Genomic DNA, 21,384 nt, shown 5'->3' with positions numbered 1-21,384 from the left:
AGTTTACTAAAATATTTCTTTATTTGAATAAGGTCAATGTCATCTTTTGAATTCCAGCTAGCATCAAATTAACAATCAGGAAAAAAAAAACACACGACGAAATGTCACCTAACTGAATTTAACAATGGATAGAAAACCCTTTTAAATGTTAAAAGAATATATTAAACAGGCAACATACAGATCTAAAAAGTTGCAAGTGGTGATTTTACATTAGATCTTATAAATAAAAAAATCCCCAGTATAATCATTTGTTCACTATCTCCCTGCAATGAGCACATGGACAGGAAAAAGATAATCACATCTTAATATTCACAACTGTCATTTACGTTCTTTACAAAGACTGTGTCCCTGCAATGCAGCGGGTCAGGCAATCCCTTATTCAAGTAATTTTTGTTTTCCCCAAGTTATCAAAAAGTACAACTGTCTGAGAGAAAATGTCACAAAAACCACAATCAGGAAAAGCAAACGCTCTAGCAGGCAGACGCGAAGATGGGGGTTTCCATGGCTCGACCATGATCTGAAGATGATTTGTAAGAGCCGTCAACCAAAGTACCGCGAGCCACAGGCGCAACCTGGGTTTAGTTTGTAGCTGCTGATAAACCAAGCGTTTCGGTGAAAAGAACGTTAAGTAATACGTTCTAAGTATAAAGAATCAGTGCACATTTGCTAATGTCGCTGACGATGAAAATGTTACGTTAGCTCTCAGCTCAGCTGTAAAACTACACAAACCTGTGTTTCTTTCACCCCTCCTCGTCTCAGTGGTTGTTAAACAGTAGTGCGCTCAGAGTCACCTGCCGAAAACGATTCTCTGCAGCTCCCACTGCGGAGTTCTGATGCAGGTGGTGGGGAATGGTGCTCCGGCATCTTCGTTCTTCACAAGCGCTCCAGGACTCAGAGGGCTCACAGACCTCACTCTGAGAAACACTGATGTCTCTTTACTATGTGACAGAATACCGTGCCCTCACAGTGAAAGTTCAGGCCGAATAAAACATTCAAACACTCAGAATGCAAAAGGCAGATTAAATAAGAGTATTAACCATCATACAATTGCATTTCTTTTTTAAAGTGGCAGAAGCACAAAGATTTACAGTAAAATTGTAAAATCGACTTTGTTTTAATCCAAGGCACCTGTAAAATACTTGCTGGTGTGAGAAAAGTTAAAATTCAATTCTATAAAACAGTACAGAAATGAGAGAATCCTGGCAGTGAATGATTTTCCCACATAGCAAACACCTTTTTTTAAAAAACAGAAATGAACTACTTGAAGTCAGTGACTTTGAGGAAAACAAACCAAATTTCCAACAATAATAACTTGTATGAACCGTCTTACTGAGTGATTTTTTTTTTTTTTTAGCAAATTAAATTAGTAAGAAAGAAAGATTCACGTGCATGCTCTTTTGTCCTAGCTGTCTTCACTTGCATTAGAAATGATCGCAACAATTCCTCTTGAAATTTAGCCTGGAAAATGTACACTGCATAGATCTAATATTCCTTTAAGTTCAGGCACACGTGGCTCTGGATTTTTATAATACTGGATATTCTGCAGCTTTTTCATCTCAAGAGGATTTCCAAGTCTCACAGTCTACAACTGAAACATTCTTTTGAAAGTATTAATTTTTTTTCATGGAATAAGAGTAAATTCTGTCATGATGATGTCTCTGAAATATGAATTTCAACATGTTAACACTACAAGAAAAAAAAAAACCTGTGGAGCAGTTCTATGTTGAAGTGGTCCTAAGTGTGTGAGTCATCAATAGAATATTCTTGTTCAGTGTTCTGGGATAAATGCTTTGTAAAAAGCAATGCTAGGACTGTCTGCATATGCAGTACTAGTTAGCTACTGCTCTAATGCAGACTTCTTCAGAGTCTCTGTATGGGTTTTAGGCAGGCAGTCCAATCAGCAAATAACAACTCAGAGCAAATTTCTGAAAGCTGTGAAGAATTAAACAGCACTATTTTCAGTGCTATGACAAACGAAAGGCATCATTTTAGCTAGCTAGACAAGGGAATGTAAGAGTATTTTGAAGTCTACATCAGCTATGAAAACTAAATTAAATGTCATTTACAGACAGTCTCTATAATACCTAGAACTATGTACAGACTACAGCAACTCCTTCCAGCCTGACAATTCAAGGTTACGCTTACTAACACGTGCTTCACAATACCCCTAGTTCTGGCATTAAAACAAAGAAATCAGAAGTAATAACACTATTTTTCAGATTTTGCTTTCAGAAACTTTAACACTGCTGCTGCTCCTGCCTTCTCGCGACTAACACGCAGTGCCACCGACGCCGCGCTGCGTGGGGCGACTCAGCCTGAAGGCAGGGGCAGGTGCTGTTGCCTTCAAGTGTCCTCAGCACGCGCCATCCGAGGTGGGTTTAGAGATACAGAGGCAGACTGAGTTTCGTAATTTTGAACTGACTCCACTGGAACACAGACATTCAAGAATATGAGCAATCATGAAATGAACACCTCACCAGGTAAAAGACCCATAAAAACCATCATCAGAGGAATGTTCCCACCTAAATGGTTTTTCAGGCAAAGAGCAGCTCTTAATTCTCCCCCCAAATTTCCTTTAAAAGTGAAATATATCACTGATGATCAGAAGGGGAAAAAATGCTTTAATAAACATTCTGATTCCTATTACCCAGATCCTAACACTCAGACAAAATATTTTTTGATTTCAAAGGGAGCTGTATTAGATTTAAGGACTGCAGCACTGAGTCTTGGAACAGGAAATTCTGGCCTCTTAAAAAAAAGACTTTGGTTACAAAATAAACATGATGGGTAGCTCTCAGACCTCATACTTTGGGGGCAGGAGGGCGAGGGCATTTATGCTAAAGATAGAAACCTCCAACACTAGAGACTTACGGGCTACTTTCATAGATGGGGGTTCCCCCTTTCTGTTTTTTAACCCTCTGATTTATCAATATTCTGTGCAGTGGCTGTATTCTACTGGCCAGAAATTCACTGAAATTTAAATAGATTTATGTACTATGCACAAATTTACATGTGGTTGTCTTTAAGGTTTATTCTTAAGTCAATGTTTAAACAGTTATTTTATACAAAATAATTTAGACTAAAAAGCAATTTAAATACTTAAATTCCCTCAAAAAGACATTTTGTACATACATACATGATGTACACATGAAAATGGTGGTCAAAAGAATTTTTTGGCAGCTGCTTCTTGCTGAGTCCTAAGGAAAAAGAGAAAAAAAAAAACACCTGTGAAGTTCTGTACACTTTACAGTGGAATGAAACAGTACTGCTTAAAATTAAAAATATCTTTTCAAGTGTGAAATACATGAAGATACACATGTCCAACACATGCACACCCACGCGAATGGAAATATTCTAGACATAACATTCGCTTTGTATGATCCTAATTTTATAGGTATTCAAAGTTCCATTACAGATAATAGATAACTTATTGAATATTTCAAATTAAACAAATACAGAAAAATGTTGGATCAAATTTCAGACACTTACCTATACATGATATAACCGATAAATAACACTGTCTGTACCACGACGAATATAACGAAGTGCACTGTAGATAAACACGATGGGAATGGTGGTAGTTCTGGGCACTTCGGTCTTTCGTTTGATGGCTATGAGGAAAAAGAAATTCTATTGTAATCGGTCAAACCACTATTTCAGAAAAGGAAATAAATGTGAAATCTTTATAAAACTCTTGGTATAAACTCTAATACTTTCATGTATTCACCCCATAAACATCTTCTTCATTTTCACAACCAAACTTTCTGAAAGAGCAGGTGACGGGGGAGGCCTCCCCTCTCGCGTCCTCCGTCACTGACCTCCCGCCGTCCGGCTCCTCCCCCATCTCAGTGACCATGAGGTCAGTGTCCCCGGGGGTCACGGAGCCCACCCCAGGACACCCCCGTCATCCTGGCTGCAGTGACTACCCACGGCAGCCCCACTGCTGTCGGGGGGCTTCAAGTTCAGACAACTGAGCACGGCTGCCCAATAGAGAACGGGCCTTTCTCAGCTCTCATCCACCCCGACCTCCTAACGTTCAACATCACTGATTAGTTTTTCGGGAAAACATTTCTTTTTCCATTTACACGAGTATTCCTTCTATTATACGCAAGTATCAAAAATTAAAACCCGGGGACAAAGATTTCATCAAGGTAACCAGACAAAACGGCTTCTAAGATTAGTTGTTCTCAACACGTTAACACCTGCAGGACAAGGCTCTGCACAGGGTACGTATCATCCACAGCATTAGCCTGGCCGTTGCAACAAAAGCGGAAGCTGGGGGGAAATAACCTCAAACGGAATTTAGGAGTAGATGACAATGCTCTGGGTGGGAGGTAAAATGGTCAATGAGAAAACGACTGAACCATGTTTAAAAAACTGGAAGGGGAAGAGGCAAATGCTATAAGCGTTTGTGGATTTCACAAGGGTTTTCAAATCCAGTCAATAAGAAAAAATGTAAAAGTTCCAGAGGCCTGTTTCCTAATATTGTCTCTGATGCATGTTAAACTTCAAAAATATGCTACCTATCTTTAATATTTACTGCCTCTCTCCAAAAACGTAGGTGGCACTTACACTAAAGAAAAGAAAAGAAAAAACCCTAAAAAAGCAAAGAAAACAAAACAAAACTGAAAAAAATGAACCAAGTAAAACAGGGAAGTAGCTGGAGAAAGGAAAAACCTTGCCTAAAAAGAGCTGCTATAAGTCAGCCAGTTTCAGATCTGTGCTTCCTGAACAGCCTGGAGAGACATGAAATATTCAGTGCCTGTCTGTCTCACCAACAGGTGTGTCAAGAAACACCTACCGTCTTCAAAGCTGTCTAAGGGTATCGTTACTGAAAACCAGAGACATGTTTTTTAAAAGAGAACTTGTAGAAAGAAAAAAGTCTGAGGTTGTGATGACCCCAGTAACTGGAACAGCAAATTTATCTTTTTAAACAATTCTATTCAGTAGGTGATGGAAGTGTGATGCGGAACACGTAGACATCTGGGTCATAATGGAGTCATTCTACCCCGAATATTAAAAGTGAGCACTGGCATCAGTTTAAAAGTTAAAATATTTTGAGTAGCATGTGTTTGTCCTTGCTAAAAGCAGACCGCGGTAACTAGTCACAGGCGAGCAGGAAGGAGAGCCGACCATGCTTCGCTGCGCTAAGCTGTCGATGTCTCGCTTCACGATGTGCAGGTGCTCCTTGATGTCGTTGAAGTGCTGGGTGGTCTCGTACACGCCCGCCGCCGGCCCAGGGTGCGCGATGCCACTCACCAGTCTGACAGTTTCACTCATGGAGTTCCTGAGACAGAAAGTTGCTTTAGACAGCAGAATCACTAGCAGGATGTCACAGACGTCAAAGGGGTAGATACATTTCTACGCTCAATGCAACAGATCATTTAAAAACAAAACAAAACAAGTATTTTAAAAAACTGTCCTCAAAATTGGAAAATAACTTCTAAAAACTACATTATTATGCCTTCATCTTTTACTAAAGGCTGTCTAAGCACAGAGAATACTAAATAATTTGTGTTAAAACCAATCCTACAAATGCAAGTGAAGAGGAACTAAAAGCGCCTCCTGAAGGTGGAAGAGGAGAGTGAAAACGCTCAACATTTAAAACTAAGACGACGGCATCCGGTCCCGTCACTTCATGGAAAACAGAAGGGGAAGCGGAAACAATGACAGACTTTTATTTTCTTGGGCTTCAAAATCACTGCAGATGGTGACTGCAAGCATGAAATTAAAAGACACTTGCTCCTTGGAAGGAAAGCTATGACCAACCGAGACAGTGTATTAAAAAGGAGAGACATTACTTTGCCGACAAAGGTGAGTATAGTCAAAGCTATGATTTTTCCGGCAGTCATGTACAAATGTGAGAGTTGGACCAAAAAGAAGGCTGAGCACTGAAGAATTTGAACTGTGGTATTGGAGAAGACTCTTGAGAGTCTCCTGGACAGAAAGGAGATCAAACCAGTCCATCCTAAAGGAAATCAACCCTGAATATTCACTGCAAGGACTGATGCTGAAGCTGAAACATCAATACTTTGGCCACGTGATGCGAAGAGCTGACTCATTGGAAAAGACTCTGATACTGGGAAAGATTGAAGGCGGGAGGAGGAGGGGACGACAGAGGATGAGATGGTTGGATGGCCTCACCAACTCGACGGACATGAGTTTGAGTAAACTGTACATGAGCTTCAAATACTATAAGACGAGAGGCGAACGGAGCTTTATATAAATCCATCAGTAAGTGTGTTTCTTACAGGGACATGGTTTAATAATTTGCAGTCACTTTATATGTACTTTGTGCACACGCTGAAACTGAGCCAGTAAGTAAATACGCTGCAGATAAGAGCCAGGTCACTCCTCGCTGGAGAAAGAACGCTCAAGCAGAGAAAGCAGGGAGGCTAAAACCAGCCCTGCAGTATTTGGTTCAGTCCAACCAAAATCCAAAGTATCTGGATAATCTCGTGGTTTCTTAATACAAAAGGGAGTGTAAGGGATACAGATATACTCAAAGTATCTATCCCCAAATATATATTTATTAACCACCAAGGGAAACTGGGAAGAAACTACAATATCCAAACGACCACAGCCAACATCCCCAGGAGCAAGACATCAACACCATGGACGTGATGCACTGCTGCATCCTTGTTAGAAGTGCAGAACTTCCATCCGACCACGAGAAGTATCAGACAAACCCAAATCGAGGAACCAAACGGTCCAATGAACTGATCAATGCTCTTGGAAACTGCCATGGTCATAAAAGGCAAGGAGAGATAAACTATTTCAGACTGCAGAGGTCAAAAGAGAAATAACTAAATGCAACGTGCAATCCTGGACAGGATCTTCGAATGAAAAGGCGTTGGTAGAAAACTGGGGAAATCTGAGTAGGATCGTTAGTTCAGTTAGTAGAACTGAACCAACGTCAACTTCTTTATTCTGACGATCGTACTGTGGCTACACACATGATAACATCAGGAAGTTAAGTGAGGGATACACGGGATCTATATGACGGATGTATGTCCCTTATTTTCCACAATGCCTAAGATTAGATCAAAACATTTTAAAAAATGTTATACTGATCTGGTTTCTATTTCTAAAATAATTTAACTCTTCATTTAGCATCGTACATGTTTTAATCATGAGTTCAAAAAACTTGAAGATTTTTCAAAACTACCAAACAGTACAACTGAAAGAAATACAAATTTGCAGTTAGCTTTAATTTCTAGGTGTTAAATGCTATCACCCTCTGCTTAACCTCGTTCAGTTGCATTTTCCAGTCCGGAAGAACTCACCTTAACACTCTAGTCTGCCAAGGGTTGTACTGGTTGGGACAGTTCTCTAACGTGTTAGCTTATGACACGTGGCATGCTGGCTGTTTTTCTGCTTCAGGCATTGAATGCTGTTAATCATCTAAGTGAATCCTTTTAAAAACCCTACCATTCAGTGTTACAAGGACACAGTCTCTCTCACAGTACAATACAGAGTGAAAAAGAGGCACTCACCGTAACATACTTCCTTCAGAATGGCTTCATTCCATCACAAAGGAGTTCCTGCATCAGGTGTGCTTGTCTTACAGCCCTATAATACTACGCCCCTTATTCCTCTAGTTATTTTCCACAGCACTGTTACGTATTACCTACATTCTTTTTATATTTTGTTGTTTAGTTGCTAAGTCCTGTCCGCCTCTTTTGTGACCCCAAGGACTGTAGCCCGCCAGGCTCCTCTGTCCATGGGATTCTCCAGGCAAGAACACTGGAGTGGGTTGCCATTTCCTTCTCCAGGGGATCTTCCTGACCCAGGGATCAAACCTGTGTCTCCTGCACTGGCAGGCAGATTCTTTACCACTGAGCCACCTGGGAAGTTCTTCTTATTTTACAAATGCACAAATGCTGTCAAACAACTAACATTTTACCCCCCCTTAAAAATGCTAAAGCTTTCTCTTCTAGCTGGGAACAATAAAAAAATTTGGACCTACCCTATTTAGAAATAACCCAGAATGTGATTCTTACCCATGGAGGAATCTTGCAGTAGTGACATGCCTTCATGTCTAGAGGAGCCACGAGTTTAGGATAAAGGTGTCACATGTACTCAGACGGGACTTTTGTGTACTTACTTCATTTCGTTTACTTGTCTCAGAATCTCATGCTGAGTGTTCACAACAGTATCCAGTTCTTGTTGAAAGGTCTGGAGGAAAAACAAAAGATGACCAGCCAGCCCGAGAGTCCCCACTCCATAGAGCACACCGCCTAACACCCAGACATGGCTCCTGCTTCCTTCCCTGCCGTAGGCACATCCACGGGCCTCACAAGCTCACCTGCCCTGGGGCTCCAGCTCCTCTCTTAGAGATCTCCTCCGTCAGGGAAGAGACGTATCTTCTCTGTTCATCGAGAATCATATCTAACTGTCGGTTCAGCTGCTTGATTTCAAGGTGAATACGATTCTGTCCTTCGAAGACCTGTCTCAGCTCACGGTCTCCCACGCTCTCAAACATTTCATCCGCTGAAAAGGTGATCACAGATCACAAGGCATTGTTAGACTCACCCACACATATGTGGTTTTCGAATTCCTGTAAGTGACCAAAGCACCAACCTCCACTAAACGAAGGCTATCGCCAACACCGTGGCATGATCCTTCCAGTGTTACAAACGTGCATGCAATTGATTCAGTCGTGATTCAACTACTAATTATTTTCGTCATCTCTGGTGGCTGAATATTTATAACTTAGGTCTGAATTTGTTCACCTAAAAATTATTTTCTCTTTTAAATAGACTGTGTGATTCTATTTACAGAACGAATCTATTTACAGGCTGGCAGAACGAATCTAATTTTTTAATAGGAATCAGCATAGTGGCTGTCTCTGTGGGAAGGGGGCTGACTTGATCTGGGGCAATAAAAACATTCTATACAATCATCTGAGTGATGGTTAAAATTTGTCACAATTTATCAAACTATTCTCTTAAAATCTGTGCATTTTACTCACATAAAAGACTAAGAAACAGAGTTGAAAGCAGTTTTACTTTTCCTTTTATTTCTAACCACACTGAATTCAGATACTTTTATTCAAACACTTACTACAATAAGCTTCAGGATATACTTACAAATCATATGTGATGTTTAAAACAAATCCAAGGAAAAAATAAAATTTATTTTTCATTTTATCATTAAATCTGAATAACACTGTTAATCATTTAGATTAACACACTACTTAGTTCAAAAGCCAGCCCCAGGCTTTATCAAGTGTGTGCTCAGTCACTAAGCCACGATGGACTCTTTCTGACCCTGTGAACTGCAGCCCACCAGGCTCCTTTGTCGATAGGATTTACCAGACAAGAAGACTAGAGCAGGTTGCCATTTCCTGCTCCAGGGGATCTTCCCCACTCAGGGATCAAACTCGAATCTCCTGCACTGGCAGGCAGATTCTTTACTGCTGAGCCATCAGGGAAGCCCTTATTACACACAGCCTTGATCATCTGTGCTGATGGGGACCTGAGATCATAAAAGTTAGCAGATCACAGAGTCATTCTACTTGGCCTTATCTTGTTCGTGACATGGAGCCCATATAAGTTCTCAGTTACACTAGCTTAAACTAGTATTTCAAAATTTTCAACCTTTAATGTCCAGAATTCTGTCTGAGTAATAAGAGGAGATAATCACTTCACATTACTCTCCCAAGTCTCGACAGTTTTCAAGTACTAGCTTTGTTATCAACTAAGGTAAGTGTGTGCCACTAAAAAGGAAAGAAACCAACCCTGGACAATTCCATTCAACAAGCATGTACGAGTCTCAACCGCTACCCCAGCACGGCTGCCGTCTGGGGGCGCGGGGACACAGGGTGCATGTGGGGAGCCTGCGGCCCAGGGCTCCCTGTTCGTCCCGTCACCCAGCACTCCCAGCTGCCTGCTGCTCTAACTGACACTCTTCCGGGTAAAAGCATCGATCTCCAAGCCCTTTGGAGACTGAAGACTGGTTTACAAATCATTTCCAGGAAGTACTTGGACTGTGACAGATAAGTGGCAGAGGTAAGACGAGTGAAGCGCTGGGGACTCAAAAGGGCCGCGACCATCGCTGCACCAGAGGACGGCCCGGCTCCAACTTACTAGGGTGCCCTTGAAGGTCGGGGTGGTCCTTCTGGAATTCCTCTTTTTTTTTGTCCAGCTCTTGTTGAAAGTGCTCAAATTCCTCCTGGTACTTTTCTTTCTCTTTTTCAGAAATTTCTTTATCAACTGTAGGCTTATGTGGAGTTTAAGAATAGATCATTAAAAAAAAAAAATTAGTAAGAAAGTAATAAGCCTCGATATATGTTCCTTTTTCTCATATTAACTACTCCACCACTAGCTGAAAAGTTAATGTATTCTTGCTATTAATATTATGACAAAAAATAACAATAGCCACTACCATTTACTGAGTGCTTGCCAGAAGTGCGCTGCCTTTAATGCTTACAACGTCAGGTGGCCAGCACAAGCGTCTCAGTTTTACTAGTGAAGGAAAGCATGAATGGACGTTGAACAACTTGAAGAGGCCGTAACAGCGATCATTAGGAGACAAGATCTGAACCTGACTTAATCTTCTCAAGTTTTCAGCTATGAGGCAACACCAGTAAATTACAAATAAGCTTTCTGAGAAAAATAAGTATACTCACTGGCTCCTTCCCAGGCTCAGTCAATTGGAAAGTCAGAAAAGAAAGAACATCATGGTCGTCTACAAATTAAAGAAAAAAAACAAACTGAAAAAGTTCCATAGTTGATCATTTTTATGGTTGTGAATTTATAGACATCTCTTACTTTAGAATACTGAAAATTAGCTCTAATTTCATAAAGGCAATGGTGCTTTGTGAACTCAGCGACAAAAGTTCATCTGAAAGGCTTACATTAGAACTAAACAAGAATTTACTTTCTTAAATCCTAAACCAGAACACTCAGCTGCATTTAACGTGTTATGGATGATTAATACCTGATAAAGGGAAGACCAAACAGAGAAGTGTCAAGACAAGCGCAGACTCTTCTCCCGGCACCACGACCCTCCTTCATCCTTCCACAAAGCTCCGTCATGGACTGCGTCCCAGTCACGAGTCAGAAGCCCGTCCTCCAGGTATTTCCTGTTCCCATCTGTTTCTGAGCCTTTCTTACACTCGCCACCCTAGCCTTACTTACGTGTTTTAAACCCGACAGCGCTCTGTCCTGGCTTACTGGGAGCCCCGATTTACCCGTGTCGTCCTGGTGTTACTAACAGCACCCCCTTCACTACCAAAGCACTTCAATTAGGTAATACAGCTACTCTTCCGTACTTCTTTTGTATCTGTTTCCCTCATACAGCACATACTAGCAATTTTATTTAACCTGAACTCGTTCGTTTCAAGCTGGCTGAGCTAAAAACAGCCAAGAGATCAAACTCCTTAGTGTGGAACTATCATACTCATCCTGGCTAGCCTCACACCCACAAACCAGACACGGCTCTCAACTGCGGCAATCTCTTTGCTTTCTGCTACTTTTACGGAGATCTAGATACATAGCCAGATTAAAGAGAAAACTGAAACACCACAGGGTGCTTGCTTTCTGCTACTTTTACGGAGATCTAGATACATAGCCAGATTAAAGAGAAAACTGAAACACCACAGGGTGCTTGCTTTCTGCTACTTTTACGGAGATCTAGATACATAGCCAGATTAAAGAGAAAACTGAAACACCACAGGGTGCTTGCTTTCTGCTACTTTTACGGAGATCTAGATACATAGCCAGATTAAAGAGAAAACTGAAACACCACAGGGTGCTTGCTTTCTGCTACTTTTACGGAGATCTAGACACATAGCCAGATTAAAGAGAAAACTGAAACACCACAGGGTTAGGTAATGTTAGGAGAAGTCAGGCAGTGTTAATAGAGCACTGGACCCAAGGGGACAGAAACCCAGACCAACTCCTGCCTGGGTCTGATTTATTGGCCACGTGATCTTTAGAAAGCCCTTTAATCTAAGATTTGGCAAAGCCACCTAAAAATAGAGTAAATATGATCTAGCCTCTCTGTCTCCCTCCCGGTGCTGTTGAAATGAAAAATTCACATATTTGGAAATAATAAGACTATTATACAGTACAAACACAAGATGCTATTAACATCTAACAATAAATTCATTTATCACCACATATGAAAAAGATATGATGAGTACATCTTTAAAGTTCAGTCTCCAGTGATATTTCCTCAGGCTATAAATTCATTTACATGTGCTGTGACAACTCTCAGAGTCCTAAAACACTCGGCAATCAACCTTTTAAATATGTCTCCTTCACTATAAAATACCGCACCCAGACTGGTACTCTGATGGACATAATCGTGTGTAGACCCCAGCCAACTGTAAGCCTACAGGATGAGCAGCCCCAAGAGACCAAAGGCCTGGCCCCACTGATCATGGGAAGGTTGTAACTTGTCTCAAAAGGTTAAAAGTAAACAAAGCTACCCATTTCCAAAGTATAGGATTCCTAGTAAGAATCAGTTCATAACCTCTGAATGTTAGAAGACGGCGAGGCTTTACCTGCAAGACCTCCAGTGGCAGCAGATATTCCAAAATGCCCCTGGGCGGGGATGATCATATTTTCCACTTTGGCGCAAAATTCATAATCATTTTTATCTGGTGTGAAGCCGTTATTGATCATTACCTAGAAAGACACACTGTGCGTTAGAGCTTTTACAAAGACCTTGTAAAATGAATCTCATGCAGTCGGTTTACGGCGATTTGATCTTTGTACCTGGTCTAATAACTGTCAAAGGGCCATCAGCTTCAAATTGTAACGCTGTACACCTTAAACTTCTACAGTGTTGCATGTGAATTACATTTCAATAAAATTGGAAGGAAAAATAAGCACTAGAGAAAAAAAACACTTAAAGAGTTTCAGAAAGGCAGATCATCACGGAAAGAAACCTTGAACTAGTAGAAGGAGCATGCCTCTGCCAGGTAGAGGACGGGGGCATGTCACAGCAAGCGACAGCAGACGAGGGCTGGGACCACCGAGCCACAGCGGTGTCCCGGCAAGGCTCTCTCAAATGGATTCTTCCAAACGCTGGCTCCACAGACATTCACAGACGCTAGGTGGAAAGAGCACCCCATGGTCCAGTGAGCCTAAAGAATGAGCGGCTTAACAGAGGCTTCTTTATTCCAGGACTTCCTAGAATCTTGACTCTGCTTGTATGCACAGTCCTACCAACCTCATCTGACTATGGAACTCTTCTGCGGGTATTTATGTTGCAGGATTATTATTGTTTCGGGAACTGCTGGCAGGGCTGACGGCCTCTGTGTCGGGCTGTACAGGCGGCCTCCCTGGGATCTGTGGACTCAAGTGTGGGTCTGCACTTGCCAGGGCTGGGGGGCTGGTGCGCGTGACCAGTGGTGTCCCCAGTGAGACTGTGCAGTCTGCACAACGTGTAACAAGCCCGTGGAACGCAATCTAACTTAGTCATAGCAGGCTGGACACCTGCCTCTATTCTGAGGTCTTCAAATCAGTTTGGAATTTAAGACTGAGCCAGTACCAAGTTTCCCAAATGACTGTCTTCTTCTGAGTTTACACAAAGGCGTACAAGGCTAGCTCATGATTTAGGGAAAAGAAAAATGTAAGCAAGCTATCCTTTACTTATAAGTATTGCATGACCAGATAGATACTGACGGCATCTGTAGAAAAGCAAAGCACGATGGTAGCAGTGACCTTAGGTATTCTAACTGCCTGCTGGGTATCGTCCACCTAAATATCACCTCAAACTCAATTCGTCTACATGGCTCAGACAGTAAAGAATCTGCCTGCAGTGCAGGAGACCTGGGGTTTGATCCCTGGGTCGGGAAGATCCCCTGGAGAAGGGAATGGCTACCCACTCCAGTACTCTTGCCTGGAGAATTCCAAGGACAGAGGAGCCTGGCGGGCTACAGTCCATGGGGTCACAGAGAGTCCAACATGACTGAACAAATGCGTGACTAACACTCTCACTTTCTTCTTTCCTGTTCACTGCAGCTTCTTTACAACGGACTAGATACAGAAGCAACCGAAACACTCAACAGACGAATGGGTAAAGATGTGGTACGTGTGAATCATACCAGAGAATACCGCCCAGCCATAAGAAAGAATGAAATCTTGCCACCTGCCACACCATGGATGGGCCTAGAGGGCGTCATGCAGGTAAACCAGACACAGACAAGGACTTATGATTCACAGAACAAAACAGAAGCAGAGCTACAGACACACAGAACAAACAGGCGGCTGCCAGAGGGGAGGGGACTGGGGAGGAGAGGAACAGGGCAGGAGGTTAAGAGGCAGAGCCTCTAGTTGCCAAACAGTCACAGGTGTGAGACAGCGGGGAGACAGCCAGGATCACCAGGCCCCTGCGTACTGCGCCAGGCAACCAGGCTTCCCTCGGCCACCATTCTGAAATGTACAGAAAGGCCAACCACTGCGCTGTATACCAGAGGCTGACACAGTGTTTGATGTAGGTCAATTTTGCCCGAAAAACAAACTCACTCACAGCGTTGGATTTTCGGAAACCAGAGGCAGGGGGTGGGGGTGGAGAACTGGACCAAGACAGTCAAAAAGGATCACCTCCCAGTTATAAGACAAATGCGCACTAAGGGTGCGATGTGCAACATGGAAGCACGGTGAACAGGCTGACGTCGCACCTCACAGCGGTCAGAGGGGGAAATACGAAGCAGTCTTAGCGCAAAGACTCTTCTGACACTACTATTTAATTTTTTTTAACACGTGCAGTTTTATCTCAGTTTGGAAATCATGCACGAAATAGGATCTAATAAAAAATTTTAACGTAACAAAAAAATGAACACTCTCAGGCTGAATCCTTTCCAGGAAAACATTTTTTTCTATTGTGCTTCATTTTCTATCTGCATGAGACGATGGATGTTCACTGAACTTATTGCACCCATCGGTTCGTGGTGTGTGAGTCAAATCATGCTGCACACTCCAAACTCCTACCATGCTGTGTGTCAATTCCATCTCAACGAAACTGGGAGGAAAAAAGGGAGAAACCGCACGTAAAGGACCAAGTCACACAGATGCGGCCCTCTAAGAGTCAGTCTCAACCTTCCCGCTTCTTGTTTCTCTCACGAACACCATTAGAAGACCACTGCTGCTTCGGTCATCGTCCTGAACTGGAACCCGCTCACTCCACTCTCCTGCTCCTTACAGGATACACTGCACCAGGCGGCTGAGGCTCACTACTGCCAAGCTTCCTACCTCACCTTCCACGGCTCCTCTCTCCCCCAGCCATACCAACCACTGGCCTTTCTCCAATCTTTCAACAGTTCTGAGGCCCGTGTCCTCGTCCTGGAATCTGCACCCGATCTGGGAGGCTTCTCCTCCTCCTTCAGGGTGCAGCTCAACTGAGAAACTATTGCTGACCTTTACCTCCCTCCTGGCAGAGTTACAGGCTTCTGGCCTCTGGGTCCCTAATGGTATCCGTGTTGTAGCATTTATCACGCAGCATGGTGTTACCTACGGTTGCCTCCATGAGACACGCTCTTTGCAGACAATGGCCTTTGTCTCACTCCCGTTCGTGCGGCGCACAGCAGCACGCCTAAACATTCACTCACTATATGCAAACCTACCATTAAGTCTGACAGCACACCACGAGTGCCAACACGAGACACGAGAACCACACCGTGAAGCCACTTCTGTTCTCACAGAGCAGCGCTGATGAGGATGTGAATACCCAGTTAGATGCACTGAGTCTCCACCAGAACGAGGAGCGCACTAGAGTACGAAGAGTACAGAAGAGACACGCTGGAGCGCTGCTCACTGGACTGCCTCTAAGAGCTGGTCACTTACCGTCAATGTTTTCTGGTAATACGTAATCTTTGCCCGGACAGGATAGGGTTTATTACGGAAGTCCCTCTGGCAACTTGATAAAGCTTGATTAGCACCATCACTATAGCGTGAGGGAAAGGAAGACAAGAAATTTAGGGAAGTTTCTTGGTATTTTAAAAACTCACTATTTAAAACAATTAATTTCCAGAAAGACCAAAACCCTTATCAAGTTATGACAAAGTTTGGGATATCTGAAACTATCTATGCAGAAGACACCAAGTTCACACGTGAGTTCTCCCTGCGACTCGGGTCAGGAGTCTGGACGAGGAGCCGATGTTAGCATGGCTGCCGGCAAGGGGACAGTGATTCTCTTCCTCAGCAGAGTCAGAGTCACATACGGAGCTTTAAAAAAATGCAGGCTCCTCAACTCTGCCCTCAATCAGCTGAAGCAGAATCACCAGGGAGAGGCCGTGGACCTCTAGTTCAAATCGCTCAACAGGTGGTCATGAGGAATTACCAGAGTTAAACATCATTAAGGCAGGAAAGTAATTTTTCTTGCATTTTACAGACTGGCTGAAAGGTAATTCCCCCACAACCATGTGAAAATTAAAAATGTACATGCCCAATTCACACACATTATAAATACACTAAACTCTCAGAAGCTTTGTAACCCACTGAAAATTTTTCAATACAGCAATACCAGGACTGAACAAAGAGGCATAAATTGCTTAGTCATTAGGTTGGTTAAGGCTCCAAACTTTATTTTTTAAAGATCCCTTTGAATAAAGATGAAAAAACATGGCTATTGCATCACTGAGAGCCAGGAATGTTTCATAAATCTTTGAAGGTATTATACAATTTCAGGTTAACGACAACACATTTTTATGTTTGAAATCGAGGTGGTCCACAGAAGGAACTTTACAACAAAATCAAAGTAAAATAAGACCTTCCCATTAAGTTACAAAAAACACCTCAAGAAAAAATAACCTTTTTCATTTAGAAAATGTTCAGATTTGAAACAAAATATTTTATAAGGTTTCCAAAAGGAAACTAAAAATTGGAATACTGTAAAAAAAATACACTTACTTTTGATGGTCATAATGGATTTGTCCATTGTTGCCTATAATCACTATTGCAGGATTATTTTTCTAAAAATAAGGAGAATGTATTTGTTTTAAAGCCTTAAATTAAAGAAGTATAGACTATTTTGGGTGTGCTGTAAGCTCTCTAACACCTCTAAAATCCTAGGATACTGTGAGCATGGAACTAGTGTGGGATTTAAGGGAACTTAGTAACAGGAGAATTAACACGGCCCCAGCACCGGAGGAGTTCATTGTTAAGGCTCTCCTTTAAATGGCTAATAATGACCTCTGATAATCAACAAACCAGCAGCAGAAACAATGATCACAGTCTTAGGGCTGCTAAGGCACAAGTTAATGTTTCCAGTTCATAGGTACATTTTGTCAGTTCATAGGTACATTTTGTCCTTAACTGTTTTAGAGAAATCAGGCTGATCAAAAACAGTGATTGCTGCTGCTGCTGCTAAGTCGCTTCAGTCGTGTCTGACTCTGTGCGACCCCACAGACGGCAGCCCACCAGGCTCCCCTGTCCCCGGGATTCTCCAGGCAAGAACACTGGAGTGGGTTGCCATTTCCTTCTCCAATGCATGAAAGTGAGAAGTGAAAGTGAAGTCGCTCAGTCATGTCCAACTCTCAGCGACCCCATAGACTGCAGCCTACCAGGCTCCTCCATCCATGGGATTTTCCAGGCAAGAGTGCTGGAGTGGGGTGCCATTGCCTTCTCCAAAAAACAGTGATTACCATGTATAAAAAGGTATCAGTAAGCGAGCTAACAGTGGCAATGCACACGCTTTCACAAAAAAGCACTAACAGTCTGAAACACTGCTGGCCTTACCGCCTACGTCTCAACTACCCAGGCTGATCCTCAAAACTATTAAGCATAAACAGGGGCCTGGGGAGGTGGGTCCTGAAAAGTTCTCAGACTTAAGGTTCCGTTGTTACCTCAAGTTGGAATAAGAAAAATCATGAACTTCTATCTTTCCATTTATAAATTCCCAGCTACATAAAGATTCATCATCATGCTTAAAATATAGTTTAGGGAGTCCTCTACTACAAAGCTGACCAAAGTGTCAAATAAACTATATTGTTCACAGACTAACTTTGTTAGCAAATACATTTAAAGTGGGTTAACAGTCCTGAAAACAACCATACCTTTCCATCATTGTCAAAAGAATCAAAAAATATTCCAACACCATTCCACATATCAGCTGATCCAAACACAGGCCCCTCCAAGCCTTGATTCTCCGTATACCAAACTGCCTGTAAATATGTAACAGGGAACCTTTAGAGACTAGCAGTATATGCCACTGTGTAAATTTCCAAGTTAAAGAAATTCCCATACCAGGCCATCAGCTCCAATGCGACTTCTTCCAGTCACTCGAAATGTCACCTCCAGTTCCCAGTTCTCAAAGGCTGCTTTTGTCTTTGTCCACACTGATCCTCTTTGGCTTTTTAAAGATGGTGCTATTCGGATTTGATCCGAACTTGGAATAGCATCTAGAATAGCAATCAGGGAAGAAAAGCTTTCAGTTATAATTCGATAAAACTCAATGAATCATCAACAAACTGTTATATATACCTAAAGAGATCTAACTTTAATTCAGTTGCCTGTAGAGTAATTTTATTAGGGAAAAATTCCATGATGACAATTTCAACTTTTAAATTTTAGGGGTTTTTTAATACTCCTCTATCTTTGGAAAGTGTGATATCTCTGCAAAAAACAAACAAATAAACCTTAAAGTTGCAACTAACCACTAAAAATTCAAGGGGTAGGAGGGAAGAAATTATAGCTTGAAAGGCAAATCAACTATTTGATTCTTACGATAATCTTTTTCAAATAACTCAGAAATGTGTGTATTTTCTTTTTTAAAACTTTGGTGTATTTTTACCAGTGTACAAACGTTAGAAAGCTCAAACAGCGTGAAAAGAACATACCACTAGGAATCAAGAGACCTATTCCTAGTCTCACTTCAGCTGTGTGCCTTTGAGCAAAGAATTCTCTTCCTCTTGGGCTACCATATATTCACTGTAAATGAAGGGGCTGGGCTCAATCATTTATATACACCCCAAAAGTTACATGCAAAATTCTGAGCATGTATGCTTTGTTCTGGAGAGAGGGTCAACTGAATTTCCAGTCAACAGACAGTTCTTCAGCATCAGGAGATTTTCAGCGAGAACAGAGACCCCCAACACAATGGTCTCTATCTCTATCCACTTACTAGCTGTTTGCTCATAGGCAAGTTACTCCATTTCTCTAACTTTACAGGCATGTAAGTGCTTATACAAGTGCATATAAATATTTCAATAAATGTTAGCTATTCCTATTACTGGACTGTGCTCAGTCATTCAGTTGTGTCTCTTTGCTACCCCATGGACTATAGCCCACCAGGCTCCTCGGTCCATGGAATTTTCCAGGCAAGAATACTGGAGTGGGTTGCCATTTTCTACTCCGGGGGATCTTCTCCATTCAGGGATCAAACACATGTCTCTTGCATCTCCTGCACTGGCAGGTGGATTCTTTACCACTGCGTCACCTTATTGGACTAGGTAATTATTAAAGCACCTATCAGTCTAACTCTGGACAATTGGAGCACACCTTCTCGGATATTAACCAGTTCTGACGTTCTAACATCCACGCTGGGACATAACCGTACTGTCTCTTTACAGGTAGGAAAGCTGACAGGAAAGACAAGCTGAGACCCTTTAGAAAGTTTAGCCGCCATCTGCCACCATCACCTGCAGAACGTAAAGGTCTGGGCAGTCCTCTTGGAAGCGGCACCGGACAGAGAACCAGAAGAGCCGGATTTGAGTCCTACCCGACCGACATTAGCTACATAACCTTTGCCAAGAATTTTTACACTTCTGAATATTAGGTTTTTCACCTATGAAACAGCCAGCACCTGCCTGACCTACTAGGGATCTAATCAGAGCATGAAGAAGGTGAAAGAGCTCTTGGAGCTCGAAAGGCTGATGACCTGCTGTTATCATTTTTGCCCTTATGGACCCGAGGATATGTACTGACAGTGCAAAGGACATTAGAGTTAAGAAAGAGGGACACCACAGGTTGGTCTTAATTTGGGGATGATGTAAGGGGGATTTGTTAGGATTAAATAAATTAAATCTTAACTTTCTCTACTGAAAAAAATGTTTCAAATAATGGATCTCAGGGCAAAATGAAAAGGGAAAAAATGATCAATGGAGTTAAGGAAAGCTGTCAGATGGCAAAAATTACAGTGATAATGAAAGCAAGAGATACCCAGAGCGGTGATTCCCAGAGTCAACAGAAAAGTCACTGCTAAAATTCTAAACTCCTTATTTCAAATTCAGTCTAGTCATACAACTTTCATTCGCCCAGGTACGCTGCGTGACACTTCTGTAGCAGAAAAGCTTAGTTGGTTATAGGTTCTGTAAAGAAAGTCAATGTAACTAATTTAAGCAGTTGATTAACATTCCTAATTGGCTGATGTATGTGGTGTGAGTGCAAGAAAAGCGAGAACAAGAAGACGATGGAGAAATGCAGAAGTGAAAAACGTCAACACGTTTATCACCACTACTGAAAAACTCAGCATCATTTCAAGAAGAACAAAAATCCCCACACTTGTGTTTGGGACGCCTGCGCCAGCTCTGTGTTACTAAGAACAAGGCTACCTTGATGAGTAATGCCCAGCGATAGGCTTTTGAGAAGCGGGTACACAGTAAACGTCTGCGGAGTTACAGAATAATTGCACTCTCCTCGACATACTTAATGACTTGGTCATTAAGCCTAATTGAAATTTCAACCTTTTAATTACACATTAATTTCAAGGAAATAGCTCTTCCTAAAAGTGTGCTTTGTAAAGCAGCGATTACTTTCTAGAAATGAAACATCTTGTTTCAAGCCCTGGACAATCTAAAAGAATGTATACAAACCTTACATGAATGACTGCTCACGACACTCAAAGATGGAATTCAAAGTGCCAGTGCTTCTCACCCCATAGAAAGGCATTTGCCACTCGTTTCAAAGGTTGCATCTGATGGTCACTGAGCAGTTTACAGACACCAGCTGCCACGTTTTAGGCAGCCGTGACACATCAGCACTCTCACAGATAGGTTTTCTCTCACGTACGTAAGCAGGGAGCAAGGCTCTCTTAGCATGGACGGGGCTTAACAGTGCCACATACACAAAATGAATAAAACACTGAGCACAGGTTATTTCAATCACGCACTCAAAAAAAAAAAAAAGTAAAAATGCAACAGCTGTACACGGTGCTAGTTTTTAGACTCAAGTTCTCAATCAATACCTCGCATCCCTTCTTCTTATGAAGCAACAAGCCTAACTATAAGTGACATATGTGTTAATACAACAGAAAAGATCAAAGACCACAGGACGTCCCTGAGAAAGGCAAATTTAAGAGAAGCATGTCCTCTGACATGAAGACTCCGAGATGGCTCTAAAGCCAACACGGGCCATCCCTGCAGCCGTCAGGGGACACCGGACACTCAAGTGGAGTCAACCGCGGCCGACCCCGTGGGGGAGCAGGGGAGGG

The 21,384-nt window shown here is 42.2% G+C and overlaps 1 protein-coding gene across 1 annotated transcript in view; it reads right to left on the bottom strand.

Moving 5' to 3' along the window:
• LMAN1 (lectin, mannose-binding, 1) overlaps window positions 1–21,384 on the bottom strand; it is a 67,034-nt gene continuing 45,650 nt past the window's right edge. The window contains exons 2-13 of the mRNA XM_010854824.1: window positions 18,201–18,355; window positions 18,011–18,118; window positions 16,866–16,927; window positions 15,801–15,900; window positions 12,515–12,638; window positions 10,634–10,692; window positions 10,092–10,224; window positions 8,309–8,493; window positions 8,108–8,178; window positions 5,134–5,287; window positions 3,490–3,611; window positions 1–3,197 (exon numbers count right to left, since the gene is read on the bottom strand). Coding sequence (XP_010853126.1) covers window positions 3,161–3,197; window positions 3,490–3,611; window positions 5,134–5,287; window positions 8,108–8,178; window positions 8,309–8,493; window positions 10,092–10,224; window positions 10,634–10,692; window positions 12,515–12,638; window positions 15,801–15,900; window positions 16,866–16,927; window positions 18,011–18,118; window positions 18,201–18,355 — 1,310 coding nt within the window. The 3' untranslated portion in view covers window positions 1–3,160. The remainder of the gene's footprint in view (window positions 3,198–3,489; window positions 3,612–5,133; window positions 5,288–8,107; window positions 8,179–8,308; window positions 8,494–10,091; window positions 10,225–10,633; window positions 10,693–12,514; window positions 12,639–15,800; window positions 15,901–16,865; window positions 16,928–18,010; window positions 18,119–18,200; window positions 18,356–21,384) is intronic.

This window comes from Bison bison, unplaced genomic scaffold, assembly GCF_000754665.1.
Source record: "Bison bison bison isolate TAMUID 2011002044 unplaced genomic scaffold, Bison_UMD1.0 scf7180017864349, whole genome shotgun sequence".
NCBI lineage: Eukaryota > Metazoa > Chordata > Mammalia > Artiodactyla > Bovidae > Bison > Bison bison.
Note: the sequence above shows the minus strand (reverse complement) of the source record. Positions and strands in the feature narration are given on the sequence as shown.